Source organism: Acromyrmex echinatior, chromosome 9, assembly GCF_024713525.1.
Source record: "Acromyrmex echinatior isolate Ae372 chromosome 9, ASM2471352v2, whole genome shotgun sequence".
NCBI classification, from domain to species: Eukaryota; Metazoa; Arthropoda; class Insecta; order Hymenoptera; family Formicidae; genus Acromyrmex; species Acromyrmex echinatior.
The window spans coordinates 12,697,789-12,716,899 of NC_141860.1; the positions used below are offsets into that span (position 1 = coordinate 12,697,789).

The 19,111-nt window shown below is 35.3% G+C and overlaps 1 protein-coding gene across 1 annotated transcript; it reads left to right on the forward strand.

The window, feature by feature from the left end:
* Positions 1–279: 279 nt before the first annotated feature.
* tll (nuclear receptor subfamily 2 group E member tailless) lies at positions 280–11,836 on the forward strand. Its single transcript, XM_011062543.2, has 4 exons — positions 280–535; positions 8,567–8,803; positions 8,970–9,193; positions 10,127–11,836. Exons 1-4 carry the CDS (start codon positions 469–471, stop codon positions 10,787–10,789), a joined length of 1,191 nt encoding a protein of 396 aa, XP_011060845.1. The 5' UTR covers positions 280–468; the 3' UTR covers positions 10,790–11,836.
* The last annotated feature ends 7,275 nt before the right edge of the window (positions 11,837–19,111 follow it).

Sequence of the window (19,111 nt, forward strand, 5' to 3'; positions counted from 1 at the left end):
CAACTCCGTAAGAGGTGTGAGGAAGCTATCTTTCTTCTCACCTTCGTTCAAAGGTGATTCTCGCAAAGTGATATTAGCAGTGGCGGGGATGATGACGCAACCCCCTGTCGCCTCACAGCGGTGACGTTCAACCCCCGAACGTTAGGAACGAACCATTCCTTTCGTCAGATCCGCCCTTTGCCGAGGGTAGGGAAGCCCTCGGCCAATGAGATCCGTTTTCCATATAGCAGCATCAAAGCTGTTCACTATCGGTGCTTGGCATCAAAAAGTCTCGACTAAGGTGATTCTCAGTCACCCCGATGCTAGTCCTTAGCGTGCCGCCACAGCCAGAAAGTGATGTCGTAAAACACGGAAAGAGCCGTCCGAAAAGTCCGGCTTTGAGAAAAAAATCTCATTGTGTGTCACGGTGCGATTGGTTCTGTCTCTCGCTTGAGCCTCTTCGATGACTATTGTGTAGTGACGATCAGGATGCAGAATCAAGAGTCACAGATGCCACATATGTCAGTTCCACCGCCAAAGATGCCGGCTTCTTCAAGTAAATAGCTCTCAATTTTATGTTTATTTAACATCATCGAAAGCTTAAGTATATTTTTTTATATTTTATTCTAAAAATTTTTTTTTAACATGGTTCTCCTAGAGAGCATAGAATATATTTGCCGCGTACTAAATTCTCCATTTTGATTTAATAATTTTTTTCTTTTAATTTTTTACTTTTTTTATTGATAGACTCTCAATTATTCTACGATTGTGTTATTCTGAAGAGAATTTATCTTACGTCTTACATTACACATAAGTAAATCATATCTAATAAAATTTGTTTAATAATGATAATAATATTAGACTTACTTAAATCAAATTTTTAATGAAATTTATATATATATATATATATATATATAACAGTTTCTGCAATTATTTTTATAAAGATTTACATGCATTTTACAAATGTTTATACCTTTAGTATAAACAATTGTTGAAATAAAACACTTCTAAATTTAGCGTATTATTTTTTATTAATGCTTCGAGTATACAATTTTTTTTATTTCGAGCTTTCCATTAAGTAAATTTTTTCTTTGAGTATTATCTATATTAAGAAAAAAATTGATGAATAACGTATTTATAACTTCTTTTCTTCTTCTAAAAGAAATTTTTTTCTCTTATTATTTATGATACTTTTTGATTGTAATGTCAGTCATAGACTGTGAGTTATGTTCACTTTGTTTAATGCTACAAAAAATGCGAATGTAGAGAGTATTTAAAACTAAGATTTAAAGGGATAAATCGCATAAATCGCGCAATCGTAGAATTGTAACTTTATCTAATTTAATAATTTTTTATTTTTGTTTTTTCGCGCGCTCGTCCTTATCACACTTTACAACTTTGAGGCGCCATCTAATAAGCTGCAGGGCTTTTGAATATGACCCTAGTATTTATTAATTACTCGTATATAAACTGGTTGCATTTATTCATACAGTAACAGTTAACAAAGAATTATTTTATCATCTTGTATTAATATATAAATATATATTATTTATTTTTAGGTAAATGTTTAAATTAAATTTTTGGTGAAAAAATTTCACCGATGAGATAAATGTTTCCAAAGATTGCAACAATAGAAAATTGCCTTTATTCAGCAAGCAAAATGTTAGTAAAATGTTAGCAGAAGATTTGATTGGAAATATCAGTAGACTGGCATCAATAATTGCGGTCGCATTCTGCTTCTGTTCTATCGACAGAACTTTCAGCAGATTGGACTTAAGCAGATTGGTGACAGAAACCGAATTGTATCTGCGGGCGGAGCAATGTATCGATAGACTAGCAGCAGAAACTGAGTAGTAGAAACCGAAATCCAAATGCTGCTTAGCGCCAAATGCAGTCTATACCGCCAATCTGATAGTAATAAGCATGTCAATATAATCTTTATCATATTTCTGGCAGCAGTTTGTTGACATTATCAGTTTGTTGATATTATCAGTATTACCAGATCAGTGTTGGCTGCAAAAACGCAATATGTACAATACATTGCAAGACGCTAACGTTCTAAACAATATATGCAAGTGACAATGTGAATAAATAAGTCTGAATGAATAAGTAATAAATAAGTACAAAAGAGACCTAATTTTTTTACGACTTTCTCCAAAATGAAGCAATTACGAGCTTCTAAGAAAAAGATTTTTTCTTAGTTTATCCCTGAAGGGATTAGCTATTAAAATTTGAAATGTCTTGTATTTTTTACTTTATGTATATTTTCTGATAACATAGAAAATTATTTTTATGTTACATTAGTTTTTCTTTTGCTTTACAATTTTATTACCTTCTTCTGTTTTCTTTTCTAGCATCTATTAGTAACGACAGTGATTTTATACGATTTTACCTGAATTCCAAATTACCTGTAGTCAACTTCGAGTTTGACACGTTTATTGTCTTCAATGCACAGAAAAAATTCTGAGTCACCTATTATAGCCGGTATTGTCGATTCTTATATTTAAGATCGTTTTAAGTACAATCCTAAGATGTTACGAACCAATCGTAGAGCTGTATTAGCATTTTAAAATATTTAAGATATCCTTGAAATAAGAATGGACTATAAATACCGGTCTATAGTTTATAACTTTATTTTATAAAATCAAGGTTGCAATCGACGGATGTATAAACACAATAATAAAGCTTACAATGCACGCATTTTCATGATATATACCTGTCGTAATCTATCGAAGTTATCGATCGTGGCATGCTTATTACAATTGCCAATTCTCATGGTTTCTGCCATGGCATACTAATTTCATCTCGTGTGAAATAACAAACATGTGGCCTTTAAATGTAGCGAATCACCATGCATTTAAAATTCATCCCTGAACGTAGGTCATCCATGAGAAAATAACGACAGATGGTTCAAAACGATGCGTCGAGAACGAATCACCGTGCTGGTCGACTAGCAGGTTGACGCGGGTGGTTGAACACAGCGTCATTTGGTCTCCAATCAGTGTAATACATCGGGCTAATTAAAATATGGTTATACAAATTTGAAATATTTGAAAAGTTATGTGTATGAACTTTATTCGTATCTGTTTCTGCAATGATTTTTCTATAACATGATAATTGTAAATAGAAAGATAAATATAAATAGCGTATTTAAATTTAGCACCTTCTTTTTTAATTTATTTTACATACAAATAATTTGTAATATGTTGTTTTAAGACGTATATAATGATAACGACGAAAATTGATGATAAGATAAAATTAATTAGATTCTTAGAATTATGATGTATTGTCCAAGAAAAATTCGATTTTTTGTGATGTCTCTCGAAATTTTTGGGATAAGTCTATCTTTGCAAATGCAGAAAGGTGCTTCGCGTCTGTGAGACGAGCAGATGACGGATAGATATTGCTCTAGATCGATTATATGTGAACATACACTGATAGCAAGCGGTTGGCTAAAACACATGTCACTACATTCCCATGCTCGTTTACCGCGAGCCACCTGATGACGCGTGAAATGATAGAACGATGGGAAACAAGTCATTATATTTAATATTACAAAAAATTATGCGTAACTATATCTGCATATGTATATCTGTTTCTATCATTTGCGATGATTTTTCCTTAATATAACTATGGTAAACAGATATACAGAATGTTCGCTCCGTATATCGAGACCAAAATTATATAGTATGTTAATAAGATTAAGTAGGTTCATATAAACTTATGCCCGAAAATGCTAAATTTAAAAAATATAAACATTAAAATATTTTAAAATATTCTAAATAGGCTTTAAAAATTTACTAGCAGAATGCATTTATTACTGTCTCTCTAGTACAGTAGAAATATTAAAAATATTTTAAAAAATTTTTAGTTCGATGAATGGAAGTTTGCATTCTTTCAGAATCAAGCATTTTTGAACAATTATTGTAACTATTATAATAACTAATATTATTAATATTATTATAGTTAATAATAAATGTTTGAAAATTTTTCCTTCTAAAAGAATTCGGGCTTCCATTCATCGAACTTGTCGAACTAATGACTGTAGAACTTTTTCAAATATTTCTACTATACAAAAAATGCGTTCTATTCTAAATCTTTGAAAGTTTATAACTTTTTAATTGTCGAGCATAAATTTATATAAATTTTTCCGCACTTTGTATATATTTCATTTAACATCTTCCCTTTTTATTTTTTAATATATATAAATAAATAATTTAATATGTATTATTGTAAACCATATGAACACATAATAATAAGTTAATGATAGACAAGATTCTTTATATCTCTCTTTCAAAATTATACAAAATTCTTTTTAATATATTAACGTTTTATGAATGAAATGTTAAGATGTTAAAAAGTTTAATAGATATGTAATCACAACATACATAAATAATGACTTTCGAAAGAGATTTTATTCCCGTCGACACATGCAAATGTATTACAAAGTAAAATTCATAGAAGATCAATATAGAAAAAAAGTTTGACGGCAGGACGGTTATTTTTTGCCGACAAAATTCGTTCGAGCAGTGAGGCGACGCGACAATAATGCGTCGCCACCGAGCATAAAACGAGTCACGTGCGTTTTACGGATTGGAGACTCGGTCTATCAGTCCCCTTGCAATTAGATGAAGTTCGTAATTTTGTACAACGAAAGTTTGGCTGGAGGACATATTTTACGCCGCGTTTCTCCCCTTTCTCCCCCCCGTCCCCTCTCTCTCTCTCTCTCTCTTACCTTTCTCTTGTTTTCGTTCACCCTTTGCATGCGAATGTGCACCGATGGGGATGCGCGCAACACAAACTTTTCCCTTAATTTCGTGATCACGATACATAGTAGCAACTTTCGGTTTTTGGGGAGAGAAAGAGAAAACGCCAGCCGAAATAAAGACTGCCACTAGCCACGGTGAATTACATATCCGGCTATATATTCGCAGAAACCCAGGTTCTATTCCCCTTCGCCACCGAATTTCAGATATCGGATGTTCCACGTATCCACGTGTCGATTTCCATTGAAGTTTACAATTCTGACGTAACATTCTGACGCGACATTCGGGACCGTTTTCGTCGGTGGCCACGGCTCAAATGAAATAATTGATATGGGGGAGCACGTGCTCGCGCTTTAGAGCGATACTTACCGTCTTCGTGTTCGTACGCCAAACGTACGATTTTACATTCCCCTCTTTTCGCTAGCCACACCTCCGGACTAATGACAGTATTTTTCTCATATATGCGCGATTGAAAACGCGCGCTTGCGCGCATTCACGCGCCTCATCAAACATTCACGCGATTTTTACAGCAACCCCGTAAAGGGGGCTTTCTCTCCTCCCCTAAGCTTCTTCTCCTTCTTCCTCTCTTCCCTCTTGTCTACTTCAGCGAAGAGGACACGGAGGAAGAGTCCGTTCGCAATTGTTACTATAAATATCGCATGAATATTTGACGCGACGCGTGACACAGAAGGAAGATGATCGTCACCCGAGCGGAATACAGCCGCGTATTCCTCGATTCCTCGACGATGAAAAATTCAATCGCGAGTGACTCGGGAGCCGACTGCAAATTTCATACGACCACGTGACGGCGAGTATGCAGAAACGCGTTGCGTGATTCCGACGCGCGCCCGCGATCGTGGACACGCGTGCACGCGTGTGTCCACGCGCGAGTCCTGGAGTTTCCCTTCTGGGAAGGGAGAGAAAAGGTGGACATTCCTTGTCGCGATGAGGGCCGAGGGGGCCCAGCCCTGTCATTCCGGCCGCAACCCGTCTGCTTTCCGCTTCAACATATGCACCGCATTTTGCGCATTACTGTAACTCCTCGTTAATGATTTACCTCCAGGAACACCGAGGCCTTTTCTCTCGATCACGTACGCTGCCAAGAAGGGGGAGCGCCTTTTAACCGTGAATATTATAAAGAAAAGAGCGGCTCGCGTGTGCGTGAGACTGCGGGAAACTTCTCGATTTATCGCCATTACCGACAATCGAAGTATGTAAGAAATGATAGACACGTATAACTTGAGGCCTGGTAGTGAATACAAAGTTTTATGTATCACATTGGACTGCTAACACCTAGTAAATTTATGATAAAATGTGATGATAATAGGCATATTTATTATAGGATAATGTAGGACCGAAAGATTTTTTCGATTCGGTTCCGATTCCGGTTCATTAAAATATCAAATAAATATTCCGGTTTCGGTTTTTTTTTCACCAATAAACGATTTTTTAATGGTTTTTAACAGATTTTTACGGTCTTCTTACTCTCTTTATTCTATTTACTATTTTTTTAATTTGTTCTATTAAAAAGAAGGAGGGCGAGGGAAAGAAGAGAGAGAGAGAGAGAGAGAGAGAGAGAGAGAGAGAGAGAGAGAGAGAGAGAGAGTGTGTGTGTGTGTGTGTTCACCTGTTCAATGTAGAGAGCCTAGTCAAAAAAAAATGTCAACTAATTCTGAATGCGTCAACTGATTCTGAACAAAAATTACGTAAACATTATTTTAAGCACATTTCTCTCGGTCCTTTCTTACATCTTATTTTCTTACATCTTATGGATAGATTTCACTTATTACATAAAGTCTACATATGTATTCTTGAATTTCATGACTTAGAATAAATTCTTGCAATATGTTGATAAGGAAGATCTAAATTTAAAAAATGCTAGTATCTTAAAAAAAGTTTACGCGATCCCGCCAGATTTATGTCTCGCAATCCCGCCCGATTTCTTATTATAGAGATGTTGGATATTTGCATTCCAGTTGTTAAAAGAGCTGGATTGAACATTAGTGATTTGGACGAAAGAACAGGCAGAACAAAGATTAAGAACAAGGATAGAGATAAAAAATTAAAAATCGAAAAAAACTGTAAAATTTTACCAGTTCGGTTCGGTTTCGATTTACTAAAAAAAGGGATTCCGAAACGGTTTTCGGTTCCCCGGATTTCGATTTGTTCCGGGTGTACAATAAAAATGTGCGATAATTAAATAAAAATATTGAAGAATTTCTACATGTCGTATACTTATTGTGTACGAGGAAATTTTACACTTTATGTCATTCCCTTTCTTCGAAAGCGACACAACTAAAAAAATGTAATTTTCCTACTATGAATGAATTAGATAAAGATTACTCTATGAATCATTAAAAACAAATTAACTTGATAAGTTTTCACAGGTATTATCTTCAAAGATACCAGAAGATTGCGGGTTATCGTCATGTTTTTATCTACTGCCAATGTTTCTTGCTGTTCACCTCATTAAGACGAGGAGCGCACTGATACTGATGCGCTAATATCAGTGCGCACTATCAGTGCCCTCTTCTAGATCATCCAATCAGACCTTTAAATCTAGAAGAGTACATCAATAACGGCGAGCGTTTACTCTCATATTGAGTCTCTAAATGCCTAATGTAGACGACTTATTAGACAAACAAAAAATTTAAGCAGTAAGTAAACGAATTAGATAATCACAGTAATAGAGATCATAAGACAATAATGTAAACTATAGCAAATCTAAAGCTCGATCTACAATTGTATGAACGTAGTTGTAAGTGGTTTAAGTTACACGAATTGATCACGCTTACGTAGAATGGGTTTAAAACGTTGAATTTGCTTAACTCTTATGTCTTATTATTTAAGTTTTTTTGTGTGCCATACGTCGCCAGTTAGAATGCACCAATCAACAGGTTGTTGCACGATAGTTACCACGCGCGCGCATTCGACACTGGCGATTTAAGATATTAAACGAGTTCTGGGCATGTTGTTCTTGCACTAGCCGCCATCGCGACTATAATAACGACGAGAGATAAAGAAATCAACGGGAGAGATCGGAGACCCGATATCGAGCAAAATATCGTGTTTCTGGCTGCTCACTTAGGACCACTGAATGCAGCAGCCACATCCGGCCTATTCAGGTCCATTCACAATCTCGTCGGTCTCAATGGCGTAGGCGGAGCCCATGACAAGGAGTTGGTACCCTCATTACAAACGCATGCACCCCCAACTTCCCCTCCGTATGCGTGTGTCTACGCACATTGTACCACGTTCCCTCCTGCGTGAACCATTGGCGACAAATCGATCCATTCACGTCCAAAACGTCATTCAGCAGACTCGTGTTGTTGCTAGTAAACGGGTTTCGACCAAAATACCGGCATTTTCACTAAGATTAACGTCCCCTTTCCACCGATTGTCAACGACAATGGCATGCTTACTCACTGGCCGGCAATGGCTTCTTCGTTGAGCTCGATGAAGTTGACGCGAAGCCTGTATCGGATTGATTGACGAGGGAATGATGAAGTGTCTCCTCCACGTCAGCGCGTTCCTTCGATGGACTACCAAAGTCGCTGCCTTGCGAAAACGTCGCGTCAATCAAGAGGATCAAATTATGCTAACATTTCTTTAAAGGGATAGTTACCTGTTGAAATATGCAATAATATGGAGAAACAAGTTGCTTGCACTCACTTTGTATATTTTTCAGATCTTTCTAATTGCTACAAGAAAAGTCAATAAAATAATCTTATTAAATTTAATTTTGGGAACAATTAATTTTGCACGTAGATGAAATTATTTTATTTTACTGTCATTTTACGAAATGTTTTTTTCCGTTTCAGGCCGCATTCTTTATGATATACCCTGTAAAGTATGTCGGGATCACTCTTCGGGAAAGCATTATGGTATATTTGCTTGCGACGGATGTGCCGGCTTTTTCAAGCGATCTATTAGACGGAATCGTCAATATGTGTGCAAGGCAAAATCCGAGGGGGGTTGTATGGTGGATAAGACTCATCGGAATCAATGTCGTGCCTGCCGATTGGCAAAATGCATTCAGGCCGGCATGAACAAAGACGGTAATTGAGGCGTTCTAGCTGTTCACACTTCCATTCATGCCGTTTTTTTAAAATGTTTTTTTAGTAAATCTCTTCTGAAACATTTCAGCTATTATATACTTTTCTCTACTTTGCTAACATATTACATTACTAAATGAGAAAACATATTACTTGTCACTTTTCATAGCTGTGCAACACGAACGAGGCCCACGGAACTCGACACTTCGTAGACAAATGGCTCTATATTTTAAGGAACCTGAAATCATGAATAGCATGGTAGCCTCAGCACCAACGGCTTTAGATCTTGTTTTGCCTAAAGCGCCATCGGAACCACGCGTCTCCATGCCTGGACCATCGCCCCATCCCTCCCTTCCGCATCCGGCGTATTGCAACGCGTTGACAGTATCGAAAGTATGTCTGCATCTAATATATATTAAGTGCGCAACTAAGTTCCCGCTGTTTGTCACAACAGATGGCTCCAGCAGTAAGTGCTGGTCGATTCTGACATAACCTAACCGTCATGAACCAAGGTTAGACATATGGTAAACAAACCGCTTTGAAACATTAGTGATTTTATTTTTACGTCATATTCTTTTGGCTGTGTGAAAATATCTGATTTTGTGCCAAATAATCGTCATATGCGGGAAGTATTGATTTTCTTCTTTCATTCGAAGAAAACGGCGGCTGAAGCGCATAGAGAGCTCCAAAAAGTTTACGGAGATGCTGCTCTAAGTGAAACAACGAGATTGGTTCCGTCGCTTCAAACGGTGATTTCGATGTTGACGACCGCGTGAAGGAAGGCCAAAAACCTTCGAAGACGCTGAATTGGAGGCATTGCTCGATGAGGATCCGTGCCAAACGCAAGAAGAGTTTGCTTCAGTATTAGGAGTTACCCGCCAAGCCATTTCCAAGCCATTTTTTCACAATAAAGTTGCATTTTCATCAAAATAACAGCGAGAACTTAGTTGCGCACCTAATATTAATATCTAATATAGTGTGTTAATTTTGCTTAATTTTTCTAAATGTTCTTTTAGAGAATTTATATATCGCATAGGTACTCTAAGAAAAGTAACATAAAAAATATATAATTATTTGGGAGAAAAAAGAAAATTACGTATTTTAAAATTGATAAAAATTGGTAATATATTAAATATAGTAAAAAATTTCAATTTGTGTCACTTTCCTTATGGAAATGCGATATATCTTCTAGATATTTTTTATAAAGTCTAGACAAATTTTTTAAGATCTAAATACTTTTGCAAGATATAAACGTTTCTGACTTAAGGAAAGTTAAAAAATGTATTTTTAATAGCGACAAAACATTGAAGGCATTATCTATTTTAGATGCCGAATATCCCGAATCTGCAGTTGCCGTTTATACCCTCGATCAATCCTGAGTCTATATGCGAGCAGGCCGCGAGATTACTCTTTCTGAACGTGCACTGGGCGCGAGATTTGGTGTCGGGAACGAATCTCATAATGGAGGACCAGCTGACGTTGCTCGAGTCTTCCTGGCGCGAACTTTTTCTGTTAGCCGCCGCGCAAATGATACCAACCCTGGATCCCACACCTTTACTACCGTTGAATCTTCAAAGCATCGGGCTTGCTATCGAAGTGAACCGTTTCCGGGAGACTCTGGCCGGCTTTCACGCAATGAACCTAGATCAACACGAATTTGCCTGTATCAGAGCGATAGTGCTCTTCAAAGCCGGTCTAGATAATGAACCAGTATCCAGCAGTAGGAGTACGAGCAGTAACTCACCTAGTCCCGGAAGTCGACTCAGGGATGCGGTCTGCGTCGCTCGGCTGATGGACAGTGCCCAATTAGCTTTAGGACAACGACTCAGTGGGGCCTCTTACGGAACCCTTAGACTCAATAAGCTGCTACTACTACTACCTACCCTGCGCTCCGTATCTGCACATGCTATTGAGGAACTTTTCTTCAGGACAACTATTGGCGTGATTCCGATCGAAAGGATTATTTGCGACGTATACAAGGCGTCCTAACACAACGGATCCGTCCTGACAAAGCAATATGAAAATTGAGGAAAGCACTTATTTATTATATTTTTATTCTGGCCCATTAAGATTTTTTAAATCTTCAATATCAAGTATTTTATTTATATGAGAGAGAAAGAGAATCTTTTTTTTAAATATAATTATTTTTGTTTTATTCTTTTCATTGCTCTAAAAGAAAGAATGTAAACAATTTTATGTTAATTTTATTAATATATTAGTACATAAATTGCATCAAATGCAATTAATGTATTAATATTCTACAATTTTATTGGAAAATTTTAGTTTTGATTTATGTTTAGTTTTTATTTATTGAGAATTCGATTGGCCACAGTATGTAGGTAGTGATATTGATGCACATTAAAAGCATCTATATTAACATTAACATAAAAACATATATATAAATGATTTGAACTTATCCAATGTATAGCTCAAATTATCACATTTGTTTAGTTAAATATATATTAAACATTTAATTGATCAAAATTTATATTTTATATAATGCTTTTTTCTATTTATATATTATTTCATAAGATAATAAGTCTTAATCTGCAGTGTATTGTGTATCCAATTACACCTGTATATCAGTGCATCCAATCGAATTCGATGCTAAAAAAAAAGAAAGACATCAATTGGGATACGATTATATAATCGAAAAAAATATGTAGTTTATGTGAAATATTAATGCGAGAATAGAATGATTATAATAGATTTAAGTTTTATTAAGACATACAGAGACAAGATAACTTACGTTTTTCAAGGCTTTGGAGTTGTGCAAAAAAATTAGTTTTAAAAAATTTGTTTAAAATGTTTTAAGAATAAAATGCTTCGATGAAAAGAATCTACTGAAAACTAAAGAAAATATACAAACGCGTGTAAATACAAGTGTAAAAATGATACATCTTCGTTACATTTTAATTATCTAATCAAGATAACTAAATATAGAATAATATCTTATTGAGATGCACATGTCGAAAACATAATTATGTATATAAATAGGATTTTAACATATGTAAATAAAATGTTATGCATCTACAATCTTTATTTCTTTTTTCATATTTCCTAATAGTTTTACACACATCTTAAGGTCCATTACAAATATTTACAAGTATTGAAATAATAGCGCAACATAATTATTTTAGATGTATTTGTTTGTGCTTTTATGAAAATCTAGCGCGACTGAAGAAGATAAAGATCTACCTTCCATTCATTATAGTAGCGGAGAAAACGCAAAGGGATTTTATGTTCAAAAATTTACCTGGCTGTTGTGTTCTGTTGAGGTCAACAGAATACGTAGCATTTCACGGTGATTTGACCTATAATCGGAAGGAGGACCACAAAGAACCGTATCGAACTGTCAGTACATTTTCTTGTATATTTCTTGTCTTGGTAAGCCAACATGTAATCATCCGAGCAAATAGTCTGAGTTGACGGATTTAAGATTAAATCGACCCATGTCGATGTCTTTGTCAATGGCTGTCTTATGTTGGAGATCTCTGTTATTTCAGAAGTTTGATTTTCTTTTCAAGATCTTTATTACATCGTCTTCTCTCGTCAAATTTGCTTTATGTTGTTGTTTAATTCTCTACGCAAACAAGAAATCAAAGAAAAATATCAACTAAATCTAACTAAATAGGATGTTCAACTCTCCTAATTACACATTGAGTATTTTTATTCTCCAATTATCAGTGAAAAATATCAAAAAGCCCATCAGAGCCTATATCGGCTGTTCGGATGCACAGAAAACTCTTTATTTTCGTATAAATGTAACAAAACTAATAAAAATGCCAAATTAGATAAAGCATTTAGATAAAGAAGAACGAGCTAAGTTGTTGGGAATCATCATCTTGAATTTACGTTACTTATGTAATTTCTATTTATATTTTATATTGATAAGAATCCGAATTGAAGGATTGAAATGTTTATTTTATTCGTTTTGTTACATTCATACGAAAATAAAAAGTTTTCTGTGTATCCGAACAGCCGATGTAGGCTTTGATGGGCTTTTTGATATTTTTCACTGATAGATCCTTCCGAGCTTCATTTTATATTTGTCCTCCAATTATTTTACATATAACGCGAAAAGATTATTGAAATAAAATTTAAATAGAGAATTTATGTGAAACGAAATCTAGAAAGAATTTGTCAGTTGCAATATATGTTTGAAAAACACTAAAGAATATTCTCACGAAATTGCGAGATGCGGGATATGTGAAATAATATCAGGACGTCGTTCAGTTCAACTATGCTTGAACAACTCTTGTTACTCACCTGAGCGAACCTTCGAGTGTTGCCACTTAGTGACACTAGTACTTCCTTATGCCTAAATATGTTTATGTCAATTCTAATTTTTATCCTCCTTGTTCGAACGGTGTGCAAGTTTGCACAAAAGTTGACCAAATATTTGAAAATATTGACAATGAAGAGGAGAAGTAAACCTATTTGCAATATAATTCTATAAGTATCTTACTTACACGACCTTTTCTATTTATTTATTGCTTCTAAGGCTGTGTTTCAAAATTTATTGTTAATGAAAATCTATACACAGTAATGCATGTAACGCAAACTATAGATTTTCAGTACTGGCAATAAGTTTTGGAACACAGTTTAATAAAATAACTTACTTTCTTTTAATGCAAGTTTTTTTTTAGAATTTATGGAATATGAAGATGTTCGATATATGATTTTTATCCAAATATATTTTTTAGAACTTTTTATACTTATTGGTACAATTCTTGAAAGATTCTGCAAATTAAGACGTTGGAGAATACAATTGTCATTTTTAGCTTATTCAACTTTCACGAGAGTTAAGGTGGAATGTTTGTCTGGCTATTTTGTCCTTAAATCCAACCTTTTTGAGGATTACTTTTTGGAGGATTTCGCTACACGCGGTTTAACGCTTGGCCGGCTACTGTTTAATTCGAGATCGGTCATCCAAACAATCGGTTTACCCATAAATTTCATAATTATTTTCTTTTCGATTTTTGTATTTTAGAGAGGTCAAAGTTCTACATCAAGGAGACATCATTAGATTAAACATCATTAGATTAAATTAAATTGTTTGTATTTTGTTTTAGGATAATTCTAATAAAACGTGTGTTCACGTGAAATTTTTACATTTAAATTTACAGCTACAATGTTAAAATTGTGAAAAAAACTTTAATTAAAATTTGGAATATAGTCTTCTAATATGTAAATTTCATTTTCTCATATCGAGAAAATAACGTCTTTAATATCTTTAAATGATGTAAATAATAATGTAGATAATGTTTGTTAAATTTAAGACAATCATTATTAAATTTAAAATTAACAAATTTAATCAAAATCGCGAGTTAACATGGTGGCGATTACGTTAAATCGCTGAGCTGTGAGAGTGACGAGGGGTGTATGTGTGAAGCAAGAGAGACGGAGAGAAGCGATATCGCAGCACCCAATTAACATCTCGATTTAATAAAGCTCTCAAGCCGCCGTATGTTACCATTTCTCGTACAAAGTGTCTGCTAACTAAAAAAAGAACGATATATAGAAAGAGAGAGAGAGAGAGAGAACTCGCTTGTTTTCCCTGCACCCCTGGAGCCTACTCTCGTAATCGAGGAGGCCAACGCTCTTCAGCAAGTAACACTGTAACGTTTCCGACTGAGTGAATAATAATCCTGGGAGTTCTGAACAATGACGAGCTACTTCAGTAGCAACAATGACGGTAACAGAGAGGCGGCATTATAAACGTCACAGGTCTATAGGCCTGGTGTTATGGAATTTCTTTAGTTAAAATAAAAGCTTCCGCGATGTACACGAATAATACGCATATGTAGATTGTGTATCAATATAAATAACGTTTTTAATATATCAGATTATATATTTATTAAATTATATATTTTCAAAACAATATTAAACATTCTACAGAGTATTATTTTTATCTGTAGAGTATCATTTCAATAATCTTATCTTATTTATATTGTACTTTTAAGAAATTATATACACGGAAAGAACGGTTTTACTAAAGTATTTAAAATCTAAAAAAAATCTAAAAATAACTTTGTTGGACATCTTAATAATTATATAAAACACTTAAACGTTGACGACAACGCTGCAAAAAGCTTTAACATTCTAACAACTTGTTTGAGCGTCCTACTTATTATTTTAATGGTTCAAACAAAATTGTTTTTTTAATCTTATTGTATAAGATGACTAATATAACTTCTTATAATATAACTAATATAAAATCTTATAATATAACTATATTTTTAGACACTTCAGTAAAACCATTCTTTCCAGTAAAGTACACAACGTGTACAGTAAAATAAAAATAAAAATGTCCACAATTTGAAACATTTCGCATAACATAAAAATACACACATAAAAATTATAACAAAATTTGTTTAGCAGTTTAAAATAATTTCTATGAAATTTTGTGAAAGTGATCGGCGATTTCAATGGGTCGTACGTATATGTATATATGCAGTTAATTTGTACTTTATTAAATTCCTGACGCGAAACATTTGGCACGTGCAAATATTCGCTAAAACTTAATCGAACACGCGATGGACGTGCTTGCTTACGACGGATGTACTAAATTCGACCAAAACCACCTCGAATTGCCAACGGTTCCCACCGATGCAACATTGGACAACACCTTGCCATCCTAGCCGCCCCGCGATAAAAACACACGGCACAGTTCAAGAACGTGCGGCTCATTCCGAGGAACAATCTCGAAAACAATAACACCGATCGTCCCTGATCCCGATATACATATTGCCATATCGTATAAGTAACAGTAACAAAACGCAACTCGAACACAATGGGGCGACGATGTAATTGCGCCCCACGATGGTGACGTACTGGTGCTCGTACAAAGGGCACTCGACTATATGTTACAATCTCGATTTCGTCGCCGATCCTTGAAGACGACAAGAGGAACAGAGCAAGAGAGAGAAAGAGAGAAGGAAAAAGAAAATCCCAGAGAGATCGCGTCAATGCCGCTCAAGTGACCTCTCACGAATTGCGCTTTGCTTTGTGGCCCATTGTTGGCTTTGTTTTGAGGTAACAAAATAGAAAACGCATTCCATACGCGACCGCTATTCTAATCAATTAGCGGTCATGTAATCCACCAAAGTGAGATATTTCTTTAAATTACAATACATAATTATAACTCTGTAATCTAAATTAAAAATGTTTTCATGTAACATTATTGTTCTACTTCTTTTTATTAATTTAAATTAAGAATGTTGATATAATATTAGTTTAACGCATCTTTACAAGAATTAAAGAAAAAAATTAAAAAACTAAAGGTTTTTCAGCTAATCCTTTAGAGCTGACGACAAAATCTGTAACACAGTCACTGATTCAATCTGGGTCAAAAAAGCTATTTCATTTTATTAAAAGGCATTTGTCAATTTCAAAACAATAATTTGTATAAAAAAAGAATGAATATTAAATATATTTTAATTTTAATACGAATAATTCAAATTTTTGTAGATGTGACGTAAGAAAATTGAATTGTTTGCCATTTTTTATAAAAAAACCTGTATAATTAAGTGAATCCAACGGACACATTCTTCGGCCTTCTTGAAATCTTTAATTCTTGCTAGCATCGTCTCGATTCATTATCATATCGTAGAGTATGAGTACTAAGTATGAATAACTAAGAAAAGCGAAAAAATAAGCGATGTAAATCGAGCCCTTGCCGTTTACGAAAAGACTCGGTTTGCCCCTGATATAATTTATTCGAACAATAAGCATGCGTCTAACAGGCGTTCTACCCTCCATCGTGCCTGGAGCATCAGTGTCATCACAGTGATGAGCCCCTCAATGACAGCGACCAACATAATCTGTTCCCATCAGCCAAGTAGACATAATGGACGCATCAGCAGCGGGAAGCGACAATGGGAGCCGGATAGCATTTTACAGGAGCGCCCAGAATTGTCGGGGGTGGTAAAAGGAGGGTGACTAGTGAGTGGGCCCGCGCGAGGGGGGCGAGCTGTGGGGTGAGATCGTCGTCACCATCGTTTTCTAGTGGTACGCTTAAAACGCGGATGCACGGCACGCAACGCAACGCAACGTAACGCAACGCAACGCAACGCATTCGGCCCACCTCAGGACTCACGGAGCCGAGACTTCGCTTTATTAAATTCCTGACGCGAAACGCCCGGCACGTGCAAATATTCGTTCGCCGAAGTGAGACGCGCTGTTCGGGATGCTTGCTTACGGCGCGGACGCGCTAAATTCAACCGAGCACCGAAACATTTCGAATTGCGAGCGCCGTGCCGAGTCGCGAGAAGCCGTGCCAGAGTCGCGGGAATACTTCCAGCTGCCGGATTCCCTTGTTGCCCGATGCGATCCGGCAAAACAATAGTAGAGAAATCCGTATGCACACGGTATTCCGGAGTAATCGTTTTCAAACATTTTGTGAATATTACAAAGAATATATAGATAGAAAAAGATTTGCGAAAACATTGTCGCCACTTTTCATAGTTCAAGTGTGTTGTGTGTAAACATTTAAATATTAATCTCACAGCGAATTCGATTGTATTATATTAAACAAGTGCAATAAAAGTTGCTATATACATTGAAATTAGCAAAGTTAAATGTAAAAGCACATAAATATTTTAAATAATTAAATATTTAATGAAATTTTTACGTTATTCGATAGTATACGTATTAATATAAGATATAATAATTTTCGCTGTCAAAGTTATTTACGCAACATTTAGATACTTTATATAAGACAGCCTTATATATATTAATTTAATGTAGTGCACGAGTGATTGAATTCATTAGTCATATTACATAAACGGTTTCCGCCTACAATCTGCTTATATATGTATTATGCAAAACTAAGTATATCGAATATACATTCATATCTAGCACTATAATCTAGTAATTATATCAAGCAACTACTTACATAACTAAAGTTATGGTATGTAAAATAGATATACATATATTATTTCTGCATAAACAGGTTGGTTTTTAATATTCAGTATGCTAATTACGAAAGTTTATAATTAAGTAGACTTTAACGGAAGCCTTATTAAAGCAAGATACATAATGAAATATACGAGTGATGTAATTATGATTTAAAAAAAAAAAGAAAAAATATACGCTTGCATAAAAAAAGTATCGAATATTATATTCTTCCTAATTAAAAACAGATATAAATGCAATTAGCCAAATATTTTATTACTCAAACAAGATCCCGGAAAAGGTTTTTTGTAAAAAATAATATTAATTTTAATCTATAATCATTTTAGAATTTTAATAAATATTTTATTTTGTTCTTAATATGTAATTTTAAAAAAAAATTGCATAGTGCAAAAGGATGTCAATTTTAATTATTATCAACTAATATTTCTAAGATCAATCGAATTTTATCAGTATTTGAAGATAAAAGCCTGGTAATGCGAGCTTTCGTGCTTTTATTTCGCAATTTCTATCTCTCGTAAAATAGAAACATCACATGACACCATGACAGCTTTTCAGAAATATCCCTTTTCCTTGTGTTGCGACATCGGTGTTCCAAAGGACCGTACCCCCCCTTCCCCCCCCCCCCCCAGTATTGGGCGCCGCGCGTTTAAGATGTTAAAAAGCACGTGTGTGCGACAGACAATTATGAGACCGGCTACGACTTAAGACCACATGAAGGATCACGTACGTCAGCCTGATACTCGGGCGAACGGGCCCCCTTTCACAATGGCTGACTTCGTAAGGCAAAAATCAGAAAGTTAGGCCCCCGATCCCGTACTGCATCTCGGCTGCGAGCAAAGAGAGGGACCAGTGAGCGAGAGCGAGTTTTCGAGGGATGCGCAGCTGTCATGAAGAGTGCAGCGATTGGCCGCTACTATTAGTCGGCCATGCTGAATCTTTCCGGTCTGGCTTTTCCTCACAATGGTATTGAAGACTTGGAACAGGGTCAGTAACTTCGCTCAAAGATCAGGGTCCAATAATATCTAACGTCGCTTTCGTACCCGCGAGCGTTTTGTTATTCATTGTTCAGCTGACAACATTGCCTGTCAACTTGGTAAAGTTGGTAGGATTAACGTCGATTAGTTGTTCACAGATTTGTCTCTTAATAAATAAACTGAATTATTAAAATTGAAAAACACATTTTGTTTTTTATAATTTATATTTTTTAATTGAGCGATTCTGTGTGTCAAATACATTTCAGTACGATATATAAATTTTTTATGCCTGACGATATCCTTGACTGTTGCTGGTGACATGTGGAATATGCCGCGTGTGAGACGAGTGTGTCGTCGATTATAACAAACAGAAATGCGATGTGCCTCTGTTATTGAAATAAATCCCATCATAATCATT

Excerpts from the sequence above, each read along its gene's own strand:
- tll (XM_011062543.2), top strand. The coding sequence starts at position 469 with ATGCAGAATCAAGAGTCACAGATGCCACATATGTCAGTTCCACCGCCA. Across the intron at positions 8,804-8,969 it reads GGCCGGCATGAACAAAGACG|CTGTGCAACACGAACGAGGC; the intron begins GTAATTGAGGCG and ends CACTTTTCATAG. Across the intron at positions 9,194-10,126 it reads ACGCGTTGACAGTATCGAAA|ATGCCGAATATCCCGAATCT; the intron begins GTATGTCTGCAT and ends TATCTATTTTAG.